Source organism: Passer montanus, unplaced genomic scaffold (assembly GCF_014805655.1).
Source record: "Passer montanus isolate IOZ18808 unplaced genomic scaffold, ASM1480565v1 scaffold29, whole genome shotgun sequence".
Classification (NCBI taxonomy): Eukaryota; Metazoa; Chordata; class Aves; order Passeriformes; family Passeridae; genus Passer; species Passer montanus.
In genome coordinates this window covers 7536243-7558292 of record NW_024367596.1, presented here as the reverse complement: position 1 = coordinate 7558292, position 22050 = coordinate 7536243, and the positions used below count along the sequence as shown (strand labels likewise).

The window sequence follows — 22050 nt, the reverse complement described above, 5'->3', positions numbered from 1 at the left end:
AATATTAGGTTTCAACAGAGTAATGAGCAACAGCAATAGACTGACTATCTTAATATATTTTAAATAATGTTTGAAATATTAAATTTGAGTTTGGATTTTTAATTAGAGCCTGGGCAGAGTATTGACAATCTTCCTACTGTTTTGCAGCCAGCAAGCAAATAAGATAGGGATTGTTCTGATCTGAACACTGAAAGCCAGTCTGATTTAGGGGATGGATCTGAAATACAACACCAAACTTTAAAGCATGAGGCAAATTTGGCTCTGGCTTCAGCAGACAGACTTTGACCCATCCTTATACTAAAAAAGGACTTTTGATATGGGACTTTCATAAAAGTAAACATTGTGAGACCAGTACTTACGGATATGCTCTGGAACATCCTGTCACTGAGTTGCCCAGGGTCAGTTTGGCTCTCAAGGACACCTCTATTATTAAATAAAGGGAACATGGTGTAGTTGGACACAGAGAAAAGGAGTTGTTGTGGTATAAATATAAATATATAGTATAAATCGATCCCTTTAGGACATATACAGTAGAAAAAAAAAACAAAGGCAGGCAAGCTACGGGTCTGAAACCTTACAGGGCTTCAAACTCCTTCCCACTGCTGTGCTCCAGGCAGGAGCATAGGTCAGCATCTCTTCCTTGCTTGGACATACATATATTAAAGGACTCATTTAAAATTGGAGCTGGGTAAAGAGCTAGAGCCATTTTCCTGTCCACATTTCTGAATGTGCTCCCTTTGAGAGGGAGTTGGCAGCGAAGATTTTGCTGTTCTGGAACTCACTCCTTCCACTTGGCCTGTTGGGACTCTGAATACATTGACCTATGGGGCACATTGCAAAGCCTAACTATTTTCCCAGGATTTTTCTGAATGAATGACTTGAGTAGGTAGAGAGAAGAATGTTTCATTTGTACAGTACGTGGAGGCTTTTAATTAATAATATTCCCATTTGAATGCCTATTGTATTTTTAAACGTGCTTTGTACATAGACCTAGAGCATCAGATAACTGCAGGGTTGGGTTTTTTTCCAATTAAAACAAAAGAAATCCCACAACTGTGTGGCATTGCTGCCACATGCCTTTTTGTGGTCCCTTTATACAGTGTCTAGCACAGCAGTCCCTGATCTGGACCATGACTTCTCAGTGCCAGCACCTTACATAGAACTGTCCAAGCTATGGCAGCTCTCAAGAAGATTACTTTCCAGCTGGAGAGTTTGCCACTGCTGATCACTACTGTAAGTTTGGGGATGTTCTTTAGTTGGTCACTGACATTAGAGAAGTGCCCAGGCTCCTCAGGGTGGCTTTACCTTCTTCCTGTCTGGATTTGGAGCTCTTGAGAGATTGGGTCTTTTCTTGGGTATGTTGGGCATTTCATATTTTTATAACAAGAGAATCAACCTGGTGTCTTCTCACAGCAGACAGGTTTTGTTTGTTGAAAATAAAGGTCTTCATAAGAATTTAAGTTTTTACTGGTTCCTACAGTTCAAGTAAGAGTTTTTCAATTTTTTTTTTCTGTAAAAAACACTTCTTTTGGTAAAACGATACTCAGTTTTGACCTCACAGATTTCTTATTTTTTGTCTGCTTTGGCCCTCCCTAAACACCCTGACATAGCCTGAAGAGAAACATTTTATATTTTCATTTAAAAATGTCTCTGAATTTAAAATTTTCCTACAGAGGTATTTATTTAGCTGTTGGGTCCAGCTAGTGGTCTACAGGTCAAATCTGACTCAGAAAAATGCTTTTTATGGTCCAATTCTTTCTGCCTGTGGGAGATGAAGGCCCCTTTCCTGTACTCCATACTTCTAAAGCACGTGAGTACATCCTTCTGTGCCTGGTCATCACATTTTTCTGATTTCAGGCTGCTGACAACAGTCAGCTTTTTAAAAAATCTACACCCAGACCAGTGTGTCAGATATTTTGAGGAGACAGGTGAGGGCGCTGCCAGCAAACTGGAGTTTTATTGCACAACTCATTGTCTTTAAACTGTTTTCTTGATGAAGAAGTTGTTGTGCAAAGACAAGTATCCAACAGGCTTTTTCCACACTGCATTTGTCCTTGTTTCAGTTGTGTGTTTTGCTGCTGGAGCAAACCACCACCCTTGAAAGCATTAAAAACCCCTCCTGCCACCTCCGCTTTTTCATTCCTTTTCACTGAGTAGGCTGCCAGAGTTGATTTTCTGATTATTTACTGCAACATCCTTTCCTCCATGGCCATGGGGCCTTCCCTCCCTGATCAGGCAAGCGCAGGGCAAAGGACCAGGTGAACTCAAACCTGTCTCCAGAATCTTAATGCAGAGCTCCTTTGAAAAACACCATGGCCAACCACACCATTTTTGTTCCTCACTGAAAACCCTGTGAGAATCTTACACTTAAATCAAGTATTGCACAAGCTTCCTTATGTGGCTCACCACAGCTCTGACCTGAACTACCCTTGTATATCTGTCTCCCTTAGGGAAGACAGAATGGTTTGTACTGAACTGTGAGAAGGGCTCAAATTTGTACAAATTTTGCCCTTACATGAAGATGCACAAGGGCCAGTTACAAGGAGAGGGCAGGGTTTAGCTTTAAGCCAAGATAAAACACCACTTTCCAGAAGAAAAGAGCTGATGAGATGCATTATTCCACAGAGTAACTAATCTACTGCAGGTGCAGCGGTCATCATCTTATTCTATTTCTTGATTGTACTATACATGATGCATCTTCAACAGATTAAAGGCCCTTAATTTTCCATTGCTTTTGCAGTTGATGGAATCCCAAGAAAATTTTTACTGGGAAAAAAAATCATACCTTTCAACATGGATGATGGCACACATATAGGAGGAATAAACAGTTTCAGATCTAAAAACCCTTCCTATAAAAATATGTTTAAAAAAACAATTCACAACAAACTGCTCTCATGCAGTTAAGATTTACATCCAAAGGGATGAGGTACAATCACACATTTGAAGTATCCAGCATCTCTAAGTGAGATGTTCAGCTGTGCTTACTGATGATGAGATGCCACCAAGCAAAAGAATATTTAGTGCAATTGACTTTCCCTTAAGGAGTCCTCTTTAAAGACACTTATCTGAACACATGCTATGGTGGAGAATGTTGTGACTGAATTATTCAATCTATTTCGTGTTAGAAATTTGTACACAAAGTCTGAAAGACGGGCAATCCCTGCTCTTCTCTAATTATGCTGAGTGTGAAGATCTCTGGGACACAGCCTGACAACAATGCTAGGAAAGAACAGACTCCAGAGTGACTGAACTGACTCCAGAGTCTACAGCAGACAACATCTCTTCAAAATAAGCCACACAGGTGGTGATAACCCATTACAGACACACACCTAACTCCCAACATTAGAAAAATACAAGGCATAATAGGAAATGCTTACAATTGCTCACCATGGGTGTTTACATCACTCAAAAGCAGATGTTTTTTGTCCAGCTAAGCTGGACTGTAGTTTTGGTGTTCTCAGATCCACAGCACCCATGGATATTCAAAAAATATCCCTGCTTGCTATGTCCATTCCCATCTCATCTGGCTGTGAGGTGGTGAGATCTGTATCATATTTCTATGAGCTGCACAAATGCTGCTTCCAGATTCAGCTGCTGCAAAACATTCTACATGAGTCTGAACAAAGAGATTCCAGCTGGTCCAGGCTGAAGCAACATGTTTGCTTCCTTCTCCCTTTCATCTCTAAGCTCATTCATGCTGAGAGTGAATATAATTGCTCTCCATAAATACATTCAGGTTAGGCACTAAAGCGAGAGAAAAGATACTTAAGCAAATGGACAATGACGACACAAGAACAAATGATTACTAATGAGCAATTAATAAATTCAACCCATAAATTAAAGTTTCTGATTATCAAAAGACTGAATTTCTGTACCACTGTTCTTTCCACTAAAACTAGGAAGAAAAGAAATAGAATTGTTTTGTGAAGCTTAGTAAATGTATAGACTGTGAGATACAGTTGCTCATAGCAGCAGAGGAATGGACTTGGTAATCTACAAGATCCCTTCCCCTTCTACGCAAATAGCGAACACAAAATCTAAACCACTGCCTGGAGTCTATATTAGCCTTCTGTTTTACTTTTATTTCAAGCCCTTTGGAATCTGACTTTTTTAATGTTCCACCAAAGTTGCTCTTGCAAAATCTTTTACAGGTTCTTGTTATGTAAGAACCAACACTTAATCATTTTTCTTTCTGATTTGCCAGATATCTACTCCTTGAGCAACCTGATGGCTTATCTTCCTCATCTTCTGTGAAGGACTTTCTTCATCTGGCTTTTTCTCCTCCAAAAGTTCTACAAGTTCTATTGTGATTATTTTCTCATGTCTTTTACACCTGGCCTGAAAATGTAGCCCTCCACAGAAATATCACAGTAAACATTCTATTCCAAATTACCTCCTTTTCTCTTCACATTTTGCAGTGCACACCACCAACCACAGTAAATACTACACATGGCAAATAAGAGCCCTAAAGCCTGTTTGGGGAACTTGTTATGGTGTCAACAAGCAGTTTTTCTGAATTAGGCTGAACCACCCTGTCAGAATCTTCTTTCTATCTGTCACACATACTTATGATATAATTTTTGACCTAAACTTCACGCTTCAGCTCTGTTGAAACTTTAGAAGTTCTGTCCAATTACACGAAGCTAAAGGTCCTGCACTCATTATATTATGCACTGATGCTGAAATTTCCTTTTTTTTCTTTTCTGTTTTTGATGAGTGCAGATTTAACCTATTGCCTGCCATCCATCCATCCATCCATCCATCCATCCATCCATCCATCCATCCATCCAAAATGCTGCTGCAAGAAATATTTTTTGTTAGCTGATTTCCTTCTAAAGTGACCCACTATATTTCCTTCTTTTGTCAGCCAATACAAGATTTTGGCTTTATTCAAAAACTCTCTTTGTTGACCTCCTGCATCATGTTGAGCCCCTAGACATAAGCTCCCCCTCACAATCCACCAGTGAGCACCTACCTACACCTATTTGCTTGATTATCAGTTCTCTTTATGACTTTTTTCTAGCCTTCATCTCCTGGGAGCAGCTCTGGTGACTTCATGTTATCTCATTATCCTCCTTCAAAATGCTGATGTAAACTCTTCTGACAAACTACCTAAAAAAAATAAAAAAATAAAAAAAAAACCCCAAAATTTTAAAGTGATATTTCTATGATTATTGTTTATTAATGTCATCAATAGGGTTTGACTGTTTCTTTGTCCCTCTCTTACATACTTTGTAAATGGTCCAGGGCAATGACTGGCCCCTTAATCTGTATTTATACAGAAGTTAGTTCAGTGGTGTTCTGGCTCTTGAAAAAGCCCTGTGCTGATGCTCAGCTGTGACAACAGAAGAAATACCACTGTTATGTCAGGAACACTGTTCTGTCTTTTGTTCCAACTACTGCCATTCCCTGTCCAACAGTGAGTACTGCTCAGGGGCTTCTGGGCTTTCCTTTTTATACTGGACCTCTGGGACTCCCTCTGCTTTTCTGATATTTCTCATGATGATTTTTTTCTCTGGAGGAACAGAACTGTCAATGCATTGGATGAGGAACTATGATATTTTTAGTGAGAAGACCAAGGAGGTGGATTCAGGTCATCCAAAGAGCAAACTGAGCGTGTCTGACTGTGTTGGTATGGAATGGAACATAGAAAGGGAACCAGTGGAGTTGTAGGCTGTTCCCAGGTCTTTTGTGGCCACTTTACTGGTGAGGTCAAAAATTTTCAGTCTTTTGGGAATGCATTTCCATTTGTGTTTTGATTGCCTTTGAGATTTCAACTAAAAGCTTCCAAGGGAAGGGACAATAACATAATGTTTTGAAATCCCCAGCAGAAACTCTTTTAAGTGCTACTGTGACCTCCTGCACCACCACCTTTTTATAACTCAAAATAATTAGACCCTGAAAAGTGGTCAGTCAAAACCTCCTTCTTGCTAAAGGGGAAACTGTGCCTTCTTTTGGGAAAGATGGTTATAGCACGGAGCTGGAAGTCAGCTTGATGATGGTAGGAAAGGGCAGCCAGCAGCCAGCAAGGCATTAGAAGGGACAGAAGGAAGGATTTTCTTTAGTCTGGACAGAATTAACTGCAATCTGAAGTCCCCAAGTCAACTGTTACCAAGCATGGAAGCAAGGACCTGCCTGCAAGAGTTTTGTAGGCACGGAAAATGTTATAAATGACTGATTTTGATTTTAGTTCTTACCCAGCTACTTTGTGTTTCCTCTCATCAAAAGATTACCCTTCTTGTTTGTGCTCTGCACAACCTGGCTTTGTGAGTTTAAAGTCTGACAGGCTTCTCTGGGGAGCTCACTTTTGGTAAAGGTCTAGAAGGCAGCTCCACGTCAAAGCTCTGGCCAAACCAGAGTCATATCACACCTCCACAGCACAAAATCCTTGACCTAACATTTTTATTCCCTTCCATATGGCATAGTAAGAGGTGGAAAATATATTAAATATAACAGAATATTGATCTTGGTAATACAGTACTCCATATACCAAAAGCACTTTAATGCCATAATGACTCCATTCACAGGGAACAAGTTCAATGAGAAAATGCAGGTGCTTGCCAAGCAATTCACCAAAAGAGGTTTTCCAGTCTGCCAACAGGGTGCAGAGACTCCTTCTGAGCTCTTTTCCTTCCCCACAGCAGCCCTGAGGTAAAAGTTTGCAGGAAATTCAAATGCTCTGAGCTGGCAGAGTTGCTGCCTCACATGCCCTAACAAACGTAAACACTTCTGTTTCAGCACATCTGCCATTGCAATACTTCCAGCTTTTCCAGAACCAAAGGATTAACTTTATTGTGCTTTTGCTCAGCAGATCTGGTAACACAATATTGTACTTCTAAGCAGACAGATTACTCACAAGTTTCTGGATGCTACATCTTTAGAAACTCACTCTACTTAAAGATAAGTGTTGAATCTTGCAATCCCAGAAACATCCAACTGATGTAAAAAACAGTTATACCAATGGCCAGATGGATACTATTTTTCCTCAGGTTATTTGGATATTCCAAAGTAATGGTTCTATTATGATTTTTTTTCCCACTTTAATATTAAACAGATGCAGCTTGTTTGTAAAGACTGCTATGAACCACTTTTTCTTTAGATTTATAAAATAAAACAATAAAAGATGTAAGGAGTTAGAAGGGGTTGGTGTATTACTTTATCATAAAAGGGAAAGACAGACATTACATCAATATAATTACATATGTAGTAAAGAGAACTTTATGGACCTGTACAGAGAGCCCCATTCAGCATTTCTAGAAACCAGGTGTAATGCTACAGACATCAATTAAGTTATTTTATTCCTGGTAAGGGTAGATTCAAATCTAGAAAATTCATATTTATGCATTAGTGTCTGCTTGTGCAGCTGAGCACATCAGACACCCTTTATTAAATACTGAGACACTCACAGTAGCATTTTCCTGGAAAGTCAGGTGCCATCTTAATTTCTGGTTTATTTCTCAGGATGGCCACCATCTTGTCCCAGTCTATGGACTAACTGTGAGAAGTGCTGAGATCTCCCAGTTTCCAGCTGAGAACCCTGCTGTACATTGGCCCTGCTGCCCAGTACTAGCAAGGCTCAAAGAGACTAAAAATAAACATGTTTTTGTATCAAAGGCAGCACAACGTGACTGACAACCTTCAGAGCACTTTGCCTGCTCATCAGTTAGGAAGTTTCTCCCATAACTCTGCTCTCCCCACTCAGCTGATCTCTTCTGTGGAATGGTTTGCCCTTTGATCTAAAGAGAGCCCAAGCCTCCAAGTGACTATGATTCACCAAAATGTGCAGTGTAAGTAACTGACTTATTTACACAGACACGAGGCAGTCTAATTGCAAAAGCTTGGACATAAACTGCCTCCCTAAAGTAGATGTACAGTGAGAATGTACACTCAGATTAAGGCATTCCATTCCTCACCACCAAGGGAAATTGGCCAAACTGATGAGCTATTTAAGTGTTTTGTGAAGAGGCACCCTTGAAATGTGAAATATTTAATCACAAGAAGTATTGTTATTGCTGCTATTTATTTCACTTTGTCTCCAGTTACTTTATTTTATTAGAATATGAAGATTTCTTCTCAATTAGATTATAAAACATCTTGCAGTGTAAAAGCTTAGGTTCAGATAGTGATAATTTTTTAAACATTCATTTTGTCTCAGCTGATAATTGCTATGCTCTGAGCTTCACAATTCCCCAATGGCATGGTTTTGGGCAGGGGACCAAAGTGGGCTTTGTGGATGCCACCCTGTCTTCCTGGAGTCACTATACAGTGTGTTACTGTCTGCAAAATGATCCCTCCTCTCCTGCCAGGGGGCCACTGGATGTACCTGCTTCACTCTGCAAGGATGAAAGAGGCAAAGAACACCTTGTCTGGTACAATGTGGGAGATGTGGGCTGGGCTACAACTCCTGCTCTCTCAAACACACCAGCTGAGAGCTTAAGTGAGAGGCACAGCCCACCACGATTCAATTGCAGCATGGGAACAGCAGCCCTTTCTGCCAGGGGCTGGGGAAGGTGACCACACACACGGGGTGATGTCAGGGGACATGTTCATGGTGTGAGCATCAACCCCGAAAGTCAAGGTGTGAGTGGTGTGGTGCCTGCAGGACCCAGGTCCTTGTGCATTCTGGGGAGAGGTTTTATCCTTGTTCCATCAGAACAGACCAGTCAACATGGGATAAGTGCACTCTCAACATCAAAGGGTACTTAAAGTTAATTGAGATCAAGTCAGGCCATCTGCCAGGCACCATGACAAATCCTCTCCCTCCACTGTGCAAGGTCCTGTACATTTCCATAGCAGGTATTCCATTCTGTAAGCTGGTTGATCATTAGAGGCTTTGATGAGGCAGGCACTATGAATACTGCAGAGAGATGTTCTCAACTGTTTTAAAAGCTGCCAAGCATTTCATTTTACTTCAGTGTTTCATTACCTTGCACTTCTCCTGTGGCTATATTTGGTAGAGTTTTTCTACTGATTCTCCAGACCAGTTGCCCTCTCCCTTTGGCAAAGTTATTAGTCAGGACTACAGACCCAGTTCTGCATTCATTTTTCAGTTCAGCATATAATGATCATATTAATAAATGTCTATTCAAATAGCATTTATCCAAATCAAGATGGAAAGCTAACACGCCCAGCTGGGAGCACAGCGACTTACCACTAGTTTTATGAAAGTACCTAGTAGAGATCTGAATCTATTTTGTACAGTTGGGTTCTTCCTCTTGTGGAAGAAATAAAATTCGAGATCAATCTCTGTGCCAGAAAATGTGGACAATGAAAACAGGTGCAAGCATTGACTTTTCTGGCCCTAGCTTTGGGAACGTGCTTCAAGAAAGAAAGGTTTTGCTGCAAAGAAAAATTTTGCTGCAAATAAAAATTAAAATTATAATAAACTTCCTTTGAAAAAAAAAATCTACTCGTCTGATGCATAGTTTTGATGATTAAAACCCCAATTTTCCTCTACTATCCTGAACTCAAAACAGTTTTAGGCTAAGGTGCTCGGTTTTTCCATAACACAACAATAAAAGCAGAATCTGTAATGATAACCAAGACCAAAGATAGCTCCCACAGAGTGCTCACAGAAGCAAAATAAAATAAAAACTGCTGCAGAGAATAAACAAATACTGCAATAGCCAAACCTTTATGCTGTCTTGAATGGCTCTACCTACTGAAAAGCAACTGCTTTAGGTACTTCTGTGGCCTCTTTACCATAATATCTTAAAACTTCACACCTAAGTGATCACATTCTCAGAGAGGCACTATTTATCTCTAAGGGAGTTGGAGCATACACAAGGATTAAAGGCTTTTTTCACCAAGGTATTTAGGTACTTATATCCTGATTGTTTTCAAAGGGAAGGTAGGATCCTGAGTATCTTCAGATTTTCTAGGTCTGTGTGACTCTCTAGAGGCCACAGAGCAATGATGTGGCAGAACAGGAAAGAATTTCAACAGGAAATTTTATCCAAATTTATTTTTACCTCTGGTTTTCCAACCATTGGTTAATACCAATCAATTAAATCATCTTTTTGTGTTTCATATCATCCTTATTTCCTAATCCTGCTGTACCTCTCCACTCAGTTACAAATACACAATAATGCCACAGAAAAAATACTCTTTTTATCTATTTGCAAGGTACAGACCCCTGCCATATCAACGCTGTCACACACATGGGTCTCTATAAAAGAGCTCAACATAAATTGTTGAATCTTTCATCAGTTTTCATTTTGTTGGGCTTGTTGGACACAGCAATTGGTAAGGACACAAGGCACAATGATTTGTATTAGAGAAAGTATTTGCGATTCTTTAACATTTAAAGGTTTAAAATTGAGAAATGAATTTGCATTAACTTTTGTGCCATGATATCACTTGGGACAAATACCCATAGTGTACCTCCAACTCACTGTTTAATCTATTTGTATTCCACACTGTTTCTTGGTTTTGTTCTGTATAACATAAAATAAAGAGATTTATACAGCCATATTTAAGTGAACTGTAATAACTATTACAGCAGTATATTAGTATGTCTAATAATAAGCTGAATGAATGTGCAGTTTGCTTACAGTTTTGAAATTCCATAATCTCACATGCTTAACTTTTGGATGGACAAGGAGGCAGAGTGTTTATATTAACTGTCTTTTTTTAACATGGTGTTCCTGTAAGTTAAAAGCATAAAAATGAATTTCAAAGGTTTATACTTTTACTACTTATTTCTGTTAGCCAGGGTCTTCCAGGCATCTATGGACTCCAGGATGAAAACTATTAACTTACATGCTTAAAATTAAGCAGTGTTTGGAGGTTTGTTGAATCAGCAAATACAGGCTTACATTAGTTATTTGATGAAATTAATTTTTTAATAACTTCTTAGATGAGTGTAAATTGGTTGTAATGGTACCCTCGGCTTTGTCTCTTAGTACTCTTTACTTGGGTAATGTGTACTTGGCGAATATTTCCATTTTACCACACTACTAATGGGCACTAATCATGTTTTTTCTTGTTGTAAGTGAATAGCTGGGATGTTGCAGAGAACTGTTTGATCAGTATAGCATGATTTAAGAGAATGGTTATGCCTTTATTTGTCTCATAATCCCACTTAACATCTGTATGAATCACTACAGTAAGGTGTGTGTTAATAACAGCTTCCACACACACATTTATATGTACAAAATTAAAATATTAGCTGCATTTTATTTCAGTAGATTTAAAGTGTCACTGTATTTTTCCACTGAAGAAAAATACTGAAAATATTTCACTTATGATATGTGTATTTTTCCCCCATTGACTTGTGTGTCACTTCATGCGTGATATCAAACTATGTTGCATGATTTGAAAATCATGAGCCTTCTGCTTTTCAAATCCTCACCTGAGACAAAGGCTGCTTTTCTAAGCTCCCTGACAACATCCATGAGGAAATCTCTTGGGAAGCGGAAGGCAGCTTGAAAAGAGACACCACCAATCCCATTTCAAATCCCATCAGGCAGGAGACCAAGCTGGTTCTCTGTACACTCCATGTGTGCTGGATTGTCTGCCAGTGGATTTGCTGCACCACAGCTGTGCCCCCTTCACAAGTGGGGGGCACTGGAGGAGGGAGATCACCTTATCTTAAGAGAACATTGCACAGATCCATCCAAGTGAGCCTCTGTGGTCTTCTCTTTCCTTCACCACCTCCTTATCTCTGCTCTTCCACAGATTCCTCAGATAAAATCTGGTTTGATTTAACTGTTCCATCCTTACGGATTGATGAAATGCAAACATTTTGTTTTGTAACAGGTCAGTCAGAATTTGATTTGTCAGGCTTTGCATAGAAAGAGGCACTAAACCCCTGTATCTTCCTTCCTCTCTACATGTCATGGGTTACTATCTCTAAGTAGCTAGAGTACCTCTAGTACTTCTACTCAAACTGTAGTACCTTGTCTTCACTTGGTCCCAGTTTTTATGGCCTCTTTTCTGGCTTTTTGCCATTACAGATTGCACAGATTGGCACTTCTCAGCAGACCACACAGGAATTATACACTATTACACAAGCCTGCTGCTCCACATTGTAAACACCTCTCTCCATCATTTCAGACCATCTCACTTCTTTTTTATTTGGTTGTAATGTGCCAATCTTGAGTTCCAAAGCGTTAAAGAATTAATTGCAACTTTGAATATGAAGGTGCAAAAAGGAGAGGAGAGTCATGGCTGAAAGGAAGAGGCTCATGATGTAAAGATGTGGACCTTGCACTGGATGCAAACAGACATTTATCTTGTCTGTGACCTGCCTGTTGGGGCTATAAAAATCTCACCTCAGCCCTCACACATGTCCCACACACAAGTTCTGGTCAAGAGCCACAAGACAGGGGAGAAGGAAAATGCCACTCTAAGTCCTGGAGTGCCCTGCTTGGGAGAAACAGCGTGTTCACACAAAGTCCTCTGGAAATCCATCATTACCCTCCTGAAACTCACGCCATAACTTGCCTGGTGCCCCTCCCACCTTGACCCTGACACAGACCTACTTAAAGCAGAGGCCATGTTTTTAAAGATCTCAGTTCCTAGTTAAGTCCATATGCTTCAGGCCAAAATCCTGATCATAGAAGTTAAAGGAATTTTATCCATTCATTTATGTATATATTCTGATTTTATATATTTGATATTTGTCCCTCTCAAAACTTGTGGCATTTCACCTGCCACTGGAGTTTACTTTGCACATTGTGTCCACTACTGACAGCAGAGACTGAAATTTTTGATAGTTACAGCAGAAACCACACATTTCATACCAATTGCATTAGAACATATTGGTGAATAACCAATGGGAACACTAGATAATTGATAATCACAGCGTGTATTTGCATTGTACAAAACTTTTCATCCACCCATAGAAGCTTTGAGAAAGATATAGGCCATAATCAATGGAGTTAGCCAAAACAAATATGTCCATGAAAAACTATTTTAAAAATTATACCCCCTTGTAAAAGCAATTTATTTTCACTCTCTTCCCTACTTACCAAATTTGAAATATTTCATAACAGGTCAGAGAAAGCTATTAACAAATCCAACTTCTAGTGCATTTCGTTTTCTGAGGAAAAAAAAAGGGAAAAGAAAAGAAAAAATGTTTAAAAGAGTAGTACCATAAAACACAATTTAGTGCACATTTTAAAATGCAAGCTCAGACTTTCAGTAATTTCTTCTCTTGTGTACAAAATGTGTATAAAATACTCTTTTAAGATGAAGTTCAGTGCTATTCCCTGCACACATACAACGAGCAAGTGCATTGGGGTAAACCTGCCTCTGCATCATTAAGTGGTTGGCAATACTGCTGATTATATTCATTATTAAAAATTCATTGTAGGGTTTGCAAGTGAAAAGCCTCAGTCTTCTTAGCCTGAACCTGATGTCAGCTGTATCTCAGATGAATCTCACCCACTTTAATGGAGCAGAGCCAAAAAATATTCTACTGAAATGACTTATAAAAATCAGCCTCTCTTAATTTCCAGGCACCTTAAAAAAGAGATCAAGCTGTGCATCTGATGATAAAGATTTTCTCTTTCATAACAGAAGGATAATAACTTCAAGGTCATGCAAACATCTTAGAATAATTGATCAAGCCCATAAGTTATGTACAAGACTCATTTTTACAACAAATATTACTGTAAAAATTGTATGAGACACTAAACATAGCTTCATTACCATTTGGAGTTTACCTACATGAAATCATCTAGAAAGGTCAATTTAGATCCACAAAAGCAGATGATATCTATACTCTGGAATGAAGTAATTTCTGAAATTATCTGCTTTTCCAGAGAAACACTGCATATACTGGTCAGATTTCTCAAATTTTCAAACACACCTTTCTCAGTTCCATTATTATTTTCAGTTCAGCCCAGCTGAACATAGCAGTTTGCCTCCTCTTCAATGATACACTGAGTGAAAAACAACATACATCAACCTTTTCAATCACAGGAATACTGCCATTTTCTAAATTTTATTAATTTTAAGAGGAATTTCGATTAATTTTAATCTAAATAGAACCTTTAGAATAATTGCAGTGAATTTTTTTCTGCTTAATCAATGCACTATTTATAATGAAGTGAACCAAGTAAGAACCAAATTATTTTCTCAGGTGTGTGTACAGTATCACTTATTAAATCCTCTGCCTTCAAAGCCATTCAATTGTTCACATATCTCAGCCAAATTAGTTTAGTTTGTCTTAACATGATTTTAAAAAAATTAATATTTAACAAATATTGCCATATTTTGAGATATAAATTCAAAGCAGTAGAAAAGAAATTTAGAGCTTTTCCACTTCATTGATAAGTAGGTGATTGTTTCCTGGTACATCCTATTCCTTCCATAGTCTGTGTCAATCCAGATTTCTTATTTACATTACTTTCCTCTTGGCAGAAGATGCTGTTTTCCAACAAACTAAATGAAAACTCCTTTCTGTGCATTGACATGGGAAGCAATTGCTAAAATAATATCTTTTTTGTTTTGTCTCACACTGCCCCAGGGCTGGGCAGACAACAGTTGTGATCTTTCTCATTTACTGATTATAAAACCTGGGAAGAAAAAAGAAAAGCCCTCTAATGAGGTGAAATCACAATCCCTTCTTGAGCTACTGGGTAATTCACCTCACATGGCTTATGCAGTTAGATATATATGGTTTTTTCTTTAGGATGGGAATTCAAAACAGAACTGCAAGATGACTGCATGATTTGAAAAGAGTTTCTAAGTAGTATTTACAGGATATCCTCTCTGTGTAACAAACATTCATCCAGAAGAAAAAGTGCTATAAGGAATATACAGATATGCAGATTACAAGGCCAGACAGACAGGGAAAGTGGAGATAATAATTAAATTGGTAAAAATATAACTTAGGAAAACAGTATCAAATGAAGAGATCAGTATAAACAATGGTAAAAAACAAACAGAAAAGAAAAATGCCTGCCTTTTTAGGAGGAAGAGACAGAAAATAAGGCTAATTAAAATGTTGGTAAGATGAGAACAGGGCCAAGAAAACAGAGACATGAAATAAGAGTAAATACTTCAAGTAGATCTCAGTTAGCTACCAAATGAAAGAAGTCAGGAAGCCACAGTGATGGGGACAAAGAAGGGAAGATATCAAGAGGGAATCAGAAAAGATGGACATCAGCGGATATTGTTTTCTTTGAAGAGGATGGCAAAATCCTCCTTGGAGATCAAAGGAAATACAAAGGAAGTGAAAGGATTTATTGACCAAGTGCCATCCTTAGCTCACATACTCACTTGCCTAACTAGAAAATAACTGGAATTCTTGGTCTTACGTAATATCTCAGATAAGTACAAGCAGAATGTCAGCTCAGGGGACAGACAGCAGATCAAGAATATCTAACAATTTCTTAAAACTCCTGTAAAACAGCAAAAAAAACTTCCAAAGAAGGTAATCTTACACTCATTTTGGAAAACAATTGCATAAAGTGTTACTTGAGAAGAATTTTTACATTTGAGCACAGTTGAAAAGAAAAAGGTTAACTTTTTTTATAAGGTTAAGTTTGAGCCCTTCTCTGCTAGCTTTACAGACATTTGAGATTGAACAAGAGATTTCACTGTTCTAGCAGTCCTGCCTGGAATTTTAATGAAACCATAATCTTTTCTTATTAATTTTCACACAATTTATCACAATGTCATAAATGCATGATGTAACAAACTATACCTGAAAAAAGTTTGCATTTCAAAGGTCTCCAGTAGATTTAGTGAGTTCCTTAACTGAGAAATTATTACCATGATAGCTGATATTGCAACAACAGCAACATTGAATGTGTTTTCTTAATTAAAACCTTTCTGCAGTACAGAAAAATATGGAATATACAATCTAAAGACCACAGGGGATGTGTCACTATCCAGATCTATGTACAAGTGTGCTTTCTGCAGGGGTTATGTCTGTTACTGTGTTATCTGTCCTACACTTATACCCAGCCCTAGTAGACTGAGGATTTATCATGCTGAACATCACAAACAGAAAATGCCAAGGTAGGTTTTCTGCCCCATGGGTCTCAGACACTGGGTAACTCAACAAGGAAAAGATATAGAAAATAGGAATGAGCTGGAATTTTCAAGGTCCACTGTGAAGACAGTAGGGACATGGCAACTTTGATGTCATTTCCCAGGAGGGTATCACAATCTAGGCTGATGAAATTATAGAGGGAGGATTTCTCAGTGTTCGCCACACCAGTATTCTTTCCTCACAGTGCTTTCCTTTAGTCAAGTCTTTCATCTGTTTCCCTCTTTTCCTTGCCCAGGTGCCTCTTTGTGCTTTCTTTCTCTTGTACTCCTCACCACTTGCTCCTGGGGCAGGGAAGCAGGAGAGAGAGGGATTTGGATTGGGATTCTTTTCCTGGTGAAAGCCCATCCCTAGTGAGACAGACTTGGGCAAAATACCAAGCTCCTGTTCACAAAAACATCTCTTTGGACAACTGTATATCTAATCTGCCATTTGCACAGGCAACTTATTCCCTCATAACCAGGACAATTATTTGTGTGAGTAGTTACTGTATTATGGGAATGAAAATCAATATTGCAGTGATTTGTTTATTTAGTTTCCCTAAAAAAATGGTGTCAGCTTTCATATACATTCATGACACTTGTCTTACATTGCCAACCATCAGTAAAGTTAGTGATTGTCATTAGCAAAAGAATCAAACATTGACTGACAGTAAAAGCCAATAAAATATTCACTTGTCAGTAAAAATGGCAAGATAATTTAGAACTTTTCATTGCTTTGGCATAAGTTCCTGGACTATCTGAATACTTTTAATATCAAAGGCCTTTATTTATCATTGTTGAAATGATGTGTTCTAGAAAATTGACACATATGACCATAAACAGAAATAGTAGGAATCCCAAGTTGCCTTGAAAAATGTACTCCAAATTGCACAAGTTAAATCAAAATTTGAAATCTAGATATGAGTGAGAAGACAAAATACAACTGGAACAATCTTCCCAGAGAAGCTGTGGATGCCCCATCCATGGAAGGAGTCAAGGCCAGGCTGGGCAGGGCTCTGAGCAGCCTGGTCTAGAGGAAGGTGTCTCTACCCATGGCAGGGGATGAAAATCAATGAGCTTTAAGATCCTTTCCAACCCAGGCCATTCTACAATTCTGTGTTTGAAAAATTGCTTAAATTGAATAAATAGTTTGAGAAGTGTATTTTTCCCCTCTGCAGTGAGGATAATTTTCAAAATCAAATCATTTAGGAACCTCTGTCCTAAGCACTCTGTGAATGTACTCTCTAATAAAGTGTGGGTTACACAGGCTTGCACCCAGTGGTGGTTGCTTCTAGGTACCAGTACCTGTATTCCCTGTGACCACCACATGAATTAACAAGGCAAAGTTCAGTTTCAACACCACTGCTTGACTCATTACCACAGCCCTCCTGGTAAGTGAGGTGCTTCACGGGGGACCTGCAAAACAGCTGCCCTCTGGGTGTCTTGTTTTGGCGGCCTTTTCCATCTGTTTTACCTGTCTCCCTTTCTGAATAATTTATTTCACCATCTTCCTAAGTAGAGCACCTGGCCTAGGGCTAACTCTTTCACCTAAATTATTCAGAGCTGAAAACTCTTTGGTTTATACTCAGATAATGTAATGACTTAACAGGACAAAACCCTTAACTTTGAAGCAACTGTGAATGTTTCTAGGCTCTGGACTCTGTTAGCAGTTTCAAAGGTTGGCTGTGTAAACTATGTACAAAAGAACCACAGAAATCCTTCCTCCTCAAACATCTTCAAAGCCTCTTTCAGCAGCTAAAACTTTCCAAAGCAAGGTTCTTTTACCTTGATGCCTCTTTGCCACATCTCAGTCCCGCGGGAAGCCAGAGGATGCCTCCGTGTGTGTGCACTGCAGCTGGCTTGTCCCTGGTCTTTATGCAGGAAAAGACACTGAAAATTGGCTGCAGGGCTGGGCTTTGTGCACGTCTGTTCTCTTCACAAGCAGGTTTTTGTTCAGAAACACCAAAACCCACCCCTGTGCAGCGCTCCCATCCATGGTCTGTACTTCACTATCTTTATCTCATAACTCTACAGTTAAAATAATTCCTCCCTGCCTCTGTTCCTAATAGCAAGGACAGCTGCCACACTCCAGCAGAAAGGGGCTGTACAAGGTTCTTGCCTTGGATGCCACAAACCAGCTGCTCTCAGAATCAAAGTTCACTGCCAATTTTGGGTGCAACTTTGGCTATCCCTGTCTGTATTGACTACGATTGAAGGAAAGTTTCAGCTTGCTTTTAAACATTTGTTTCATTTGTTTTCCCACAATGTTTCCAGTGGTTTTAGCCTTTTAATTATGCTCAAAAAGCCTATGATCAGCAGTTTTCTCATTACCTTTGGAAAACTTGTATTGATTGTTTGGAAGACAATCAATACCAGGAGGTGATCTCCTGTCTTACAAGATACTTACTTCAGCAAGTGTCTTTATTTCTGAAAGAGGTTTTACTTTAAAATGTCATGGTATCAAGGGCATAATTTGAGATTCCAAATCAAGAGATATCTTAAAGCCTTTCCCACTTCAGGTTAAGAGGGAATGATAGTTTGTCCTTGGTGAGAAAAGGAATGAACAGAATATTCATAAATGAAGGAACAGTTTTTGAAGATAATGTTTCCAAATGGCCTTGCAGTAAAATATTTACAAATTTTAATTAGTGCAATTTCTGTCTGGGTTATTCTGGGTTTACCTCAGTGTCACAAAGACAGGCATGGGGAAAAAAATATTAAAATGAAATCAGTTTTGGAAAATCAGTGCATTGTCACTTTTACAGTTAAGAAATCCCAAATACTTTCCACATTAATTTACAAGAACCAGCACAGATGCTGTTGAGAGAATAAAAAGATCATACAGTAATATTTATCATAACCTCCCCAAAGCTAAAATTATTTTCAGTTGGATTTTTGTCTGCATAAGTACCAAAGAATTTGACAGATTTTGCAGCAACTAGTATTGTCTGTTTACGGTAGGGATGTGCATAATGCCTATCACTGCAGTTCTTATAGGCTCTGTATGAACTGTTTCATTTTCCTCTGAGAAGTTTATCAAGTATCAGGTATTTGCTTTTTGCTCCAGCTTGGGAAATCAGGGTCATGGATTTCAAACCAAGTGCTTTGTACTCTCCAAGGGCAGTGAGAAAACACAATAGTACAGACAAAATCTAATCAAAGTATTTTGGCTTTTTGCCTCCTTTTTATTTTACAATGGAAAAAAAAATTCAAGGTGCGACTCGAATCCCTTCAGGAGTTCCCTTCCTGTGTGCGCTGGCTCTCGCCAGAAACGCGAGCCTGACACAATGATAGAATGTGCTGCCAGCTCCTCCTGGCCATTCAAAGACCCTCCCTCAGGTATCAGGTGCCTTCCCTGAGCTTTGAGGTCAACCAGACACCTCCCTCGAGGCTTGCCTGGGCTGGAGGATACATCTACCCGAAAATCCGCTCAGGTAGAGCAGCTGTTATCTGAGCTAGGATCAAAGTCCCCCTCTGCACTCCAGAAAAAACATCTTCCAAGCTGGTCTTCTTTCTCCATGACTCAAATGAATGTTGAATGAGTCTCTGGGGACAACAGTTGTTGTGCTGAGGACCGAGCTGTCAGAAATACTTTATCGTGAAAGTTCAGTTCCTTTCAGGGCCTTTTATTATTAATAGTCATCGCTGCAGGGGAGCATTAAACACAGACCCTATTTACTGTACAAATTGATATATTATAAACCACAAAAGCCATCCTGGTGCTTTGCTACTTCACCTTCCTTTTCAGCATGCTAGCATGAGGGAATCTTTAACCTTTGTGTGGCTAGAATACAGACAGTGAATTTTGGTTTAGCATGGCCAGGCTGGATTGCTCAGAGCAGCTGGTTTTTTGAGGATCACTGTCTTGAGGAGGGGGTAGAGAACACTGACATCTGTACTATATGAAAGGCAAGACATTTTGCTCTACAGTGGCACTGAGTTCATCTATACAAATAGTCAAAGGCATTTATACCCCTGAAAAGGCCACAGGGTGTTCCCTACAGGAGCTTATGTTTTTGTACCAGATTTCAAGCAGCTCCTGCAGATTTCTGCTGCCTACTAGGGCATTGCACCTCATACAAAAGATGGGCATATTATCTGTAGGTGGGTAACAGCCTGATTTCTTCTGCAATAGCATGTGATAGAAGTGAGGGAATAGCTGCTCTGTGGCATAATAAAACATGGCAAGATGTGTCCCAGCTGTGGGAAGAGCCCAGCCTGATTCCAGCCCACTGTGGGTGTGGTACCAGAGGCAGAAGAGACTTTGCTAGGTCAGTTTGCAGTGCAATATTAGATTTTAGCAGCTAGGCAGAAAACTCAGAAACAAACCATACAAGGAGCAGTAGAAATGAAACCCAGCAGGATGGTGACAGCCCTGAGGCAGGGCAAATAACAAAACAATACCACGTTAAAAAAATACAGTCTATTGCACTTAGTAGCAGACAGACCTTTGGCTTTGCACCTTCTGTCCCCTGCACTTTGGAATCAATTTTAAAATACCTCCCAGGCTTCTCAAAAAAGCCTTAAAATCCTGCTGAGGAGAGACAGAGCTCTCCCAATGGCCACTGAGAGCAGGCACATGCTGCAGGGGCAGGGTGGTGGATGTCACAAAGACACCACTCAGCAAGTTGGGGAGTCAAGGTCCTGCAAGTGGCACCTGAGCAAGCTGCAGCCATGGAGCATAAACTCGGGGATCCATGATCACCACACACCGAGGCAGCAGGGCTGACACAGCCTGTGTGAGTGTGCTGAGCCAGCAAGTCACAAAGCACCCCCTCAGCAAGGGGTGATGCCAGAAAGTCACAAGAGTGAGTGACTCTGCAATTTTAAAAGAGCTAAAAGCAGTTCTAGAGAGCAGTTTAAGTGCAATGCACCCATGCTAAAGAGGCAGAACTGTATGGCTGACATAGTGTGCCCTCTGTGACTTGTCTCCAAGGCCTCACAGCCCAGGGAGAGTCCATGGGAGACAAGATCTAAGCTCAGATTCACACTTGTTATAACAAGTGGGTAGCACCAGAAAAGACTCAGGGAGTCAGAGGGATGTGATGCCTCTGTTGCTCCTGCACTCCCTGGAGTGGTGTCCCTGGAACAGGTTTGAGGCACAGCCCCTGGGAGGGTGGATGGGGATCTGTGGAGCAGCTGCTCTGTGTGGACAGGGCGTTGTTCTCTGAGGCTGTTGATCTGGTCTCTCATGAATATTGTATTAGGTGAGAAGAGCCAGACAGCAAGGGGGTGGGAAACCGCTGCTTTTTAAAGTACAGAACATGTACTCAAAAAGAGTGTTCAGAAGAGCTCCTTCCAGCCTACGGTATGCTAAAGATTGGTGCTTGGTACATTTCAAGGATGAGAAAAAATATCACACCACTCAAGTGTAGCTGTGACTTTTTTCAGTTGAAGAGTTTCTGATATCCAAAAATGTTGTATGTGCTTCTCACTATAGTCCTTAATAACAACTGAAACGTGAGCCTTTTCTTAGATAGAAAGCATACTGAGTCTTTTCTTTTTACAATAAAAAAACCCCAAAAAACTGTCCTGTAATTTTGTAACCAGACTTGGACAAACTTCTGAGAAGGACCACACACCAGATTAGATTATTTAGATTTGTTGTGAGAATAGTTGACATGTGTTCCCTTCCCTTTCACTGTCCAATCTTTGTTGTAAAAGTGGACTCATGTTGTGCCAGTTGAGATTAATATTATAACATGAAAGGGCTAGGTTTGTATCATTTTCCATTCTTGTTACATTCACTGATGTGGGAATAGAGTTATATTCAACCTGAGCCACTTTGTGTTCTATGGCCAGGATTAACAGCACACAAATACTTCACAGTCTTAGGTGGGTCGGGCACCTGCACATTGGCATCAAATACTGAGTGTCAAAGTATCTAAGACTTTCTTTCAGGCTGTGAAATACCCTTCAGATTACTCTAGAAGATCTTGTCATGTTCTTGATCCTGACACCTCTTTTGCTCTTTTCTTAACAGGACATGGCTCATGACCTCTTGCTCTGCCAAAAATTCCCCTGAGAATTTTTTGTGCACCTTCCATTCAAGCCTATATTCCA

General features: G+C 39.6%; 1 protein-coding gene across 1 annotated transcript in view; it reads right to left on the bottom strand.

The window, feature by feature from the left end:
- LOC120504350 overlaps nt 1–22050 on the bottom strand; it is a 268038-nt gene that overhangs the window by 5778 nt on the left and 240210 nt on the right. The window contains exon 4 of the mRNA XM_039713763.1: nt 360–423. Within this exon, the coding sequence (XP_039569697.1) occupies nt 360–423 (64 nt within the window). The remainder of the gene's footprint in view (nt 1–359; nt 424–22050) is intronic.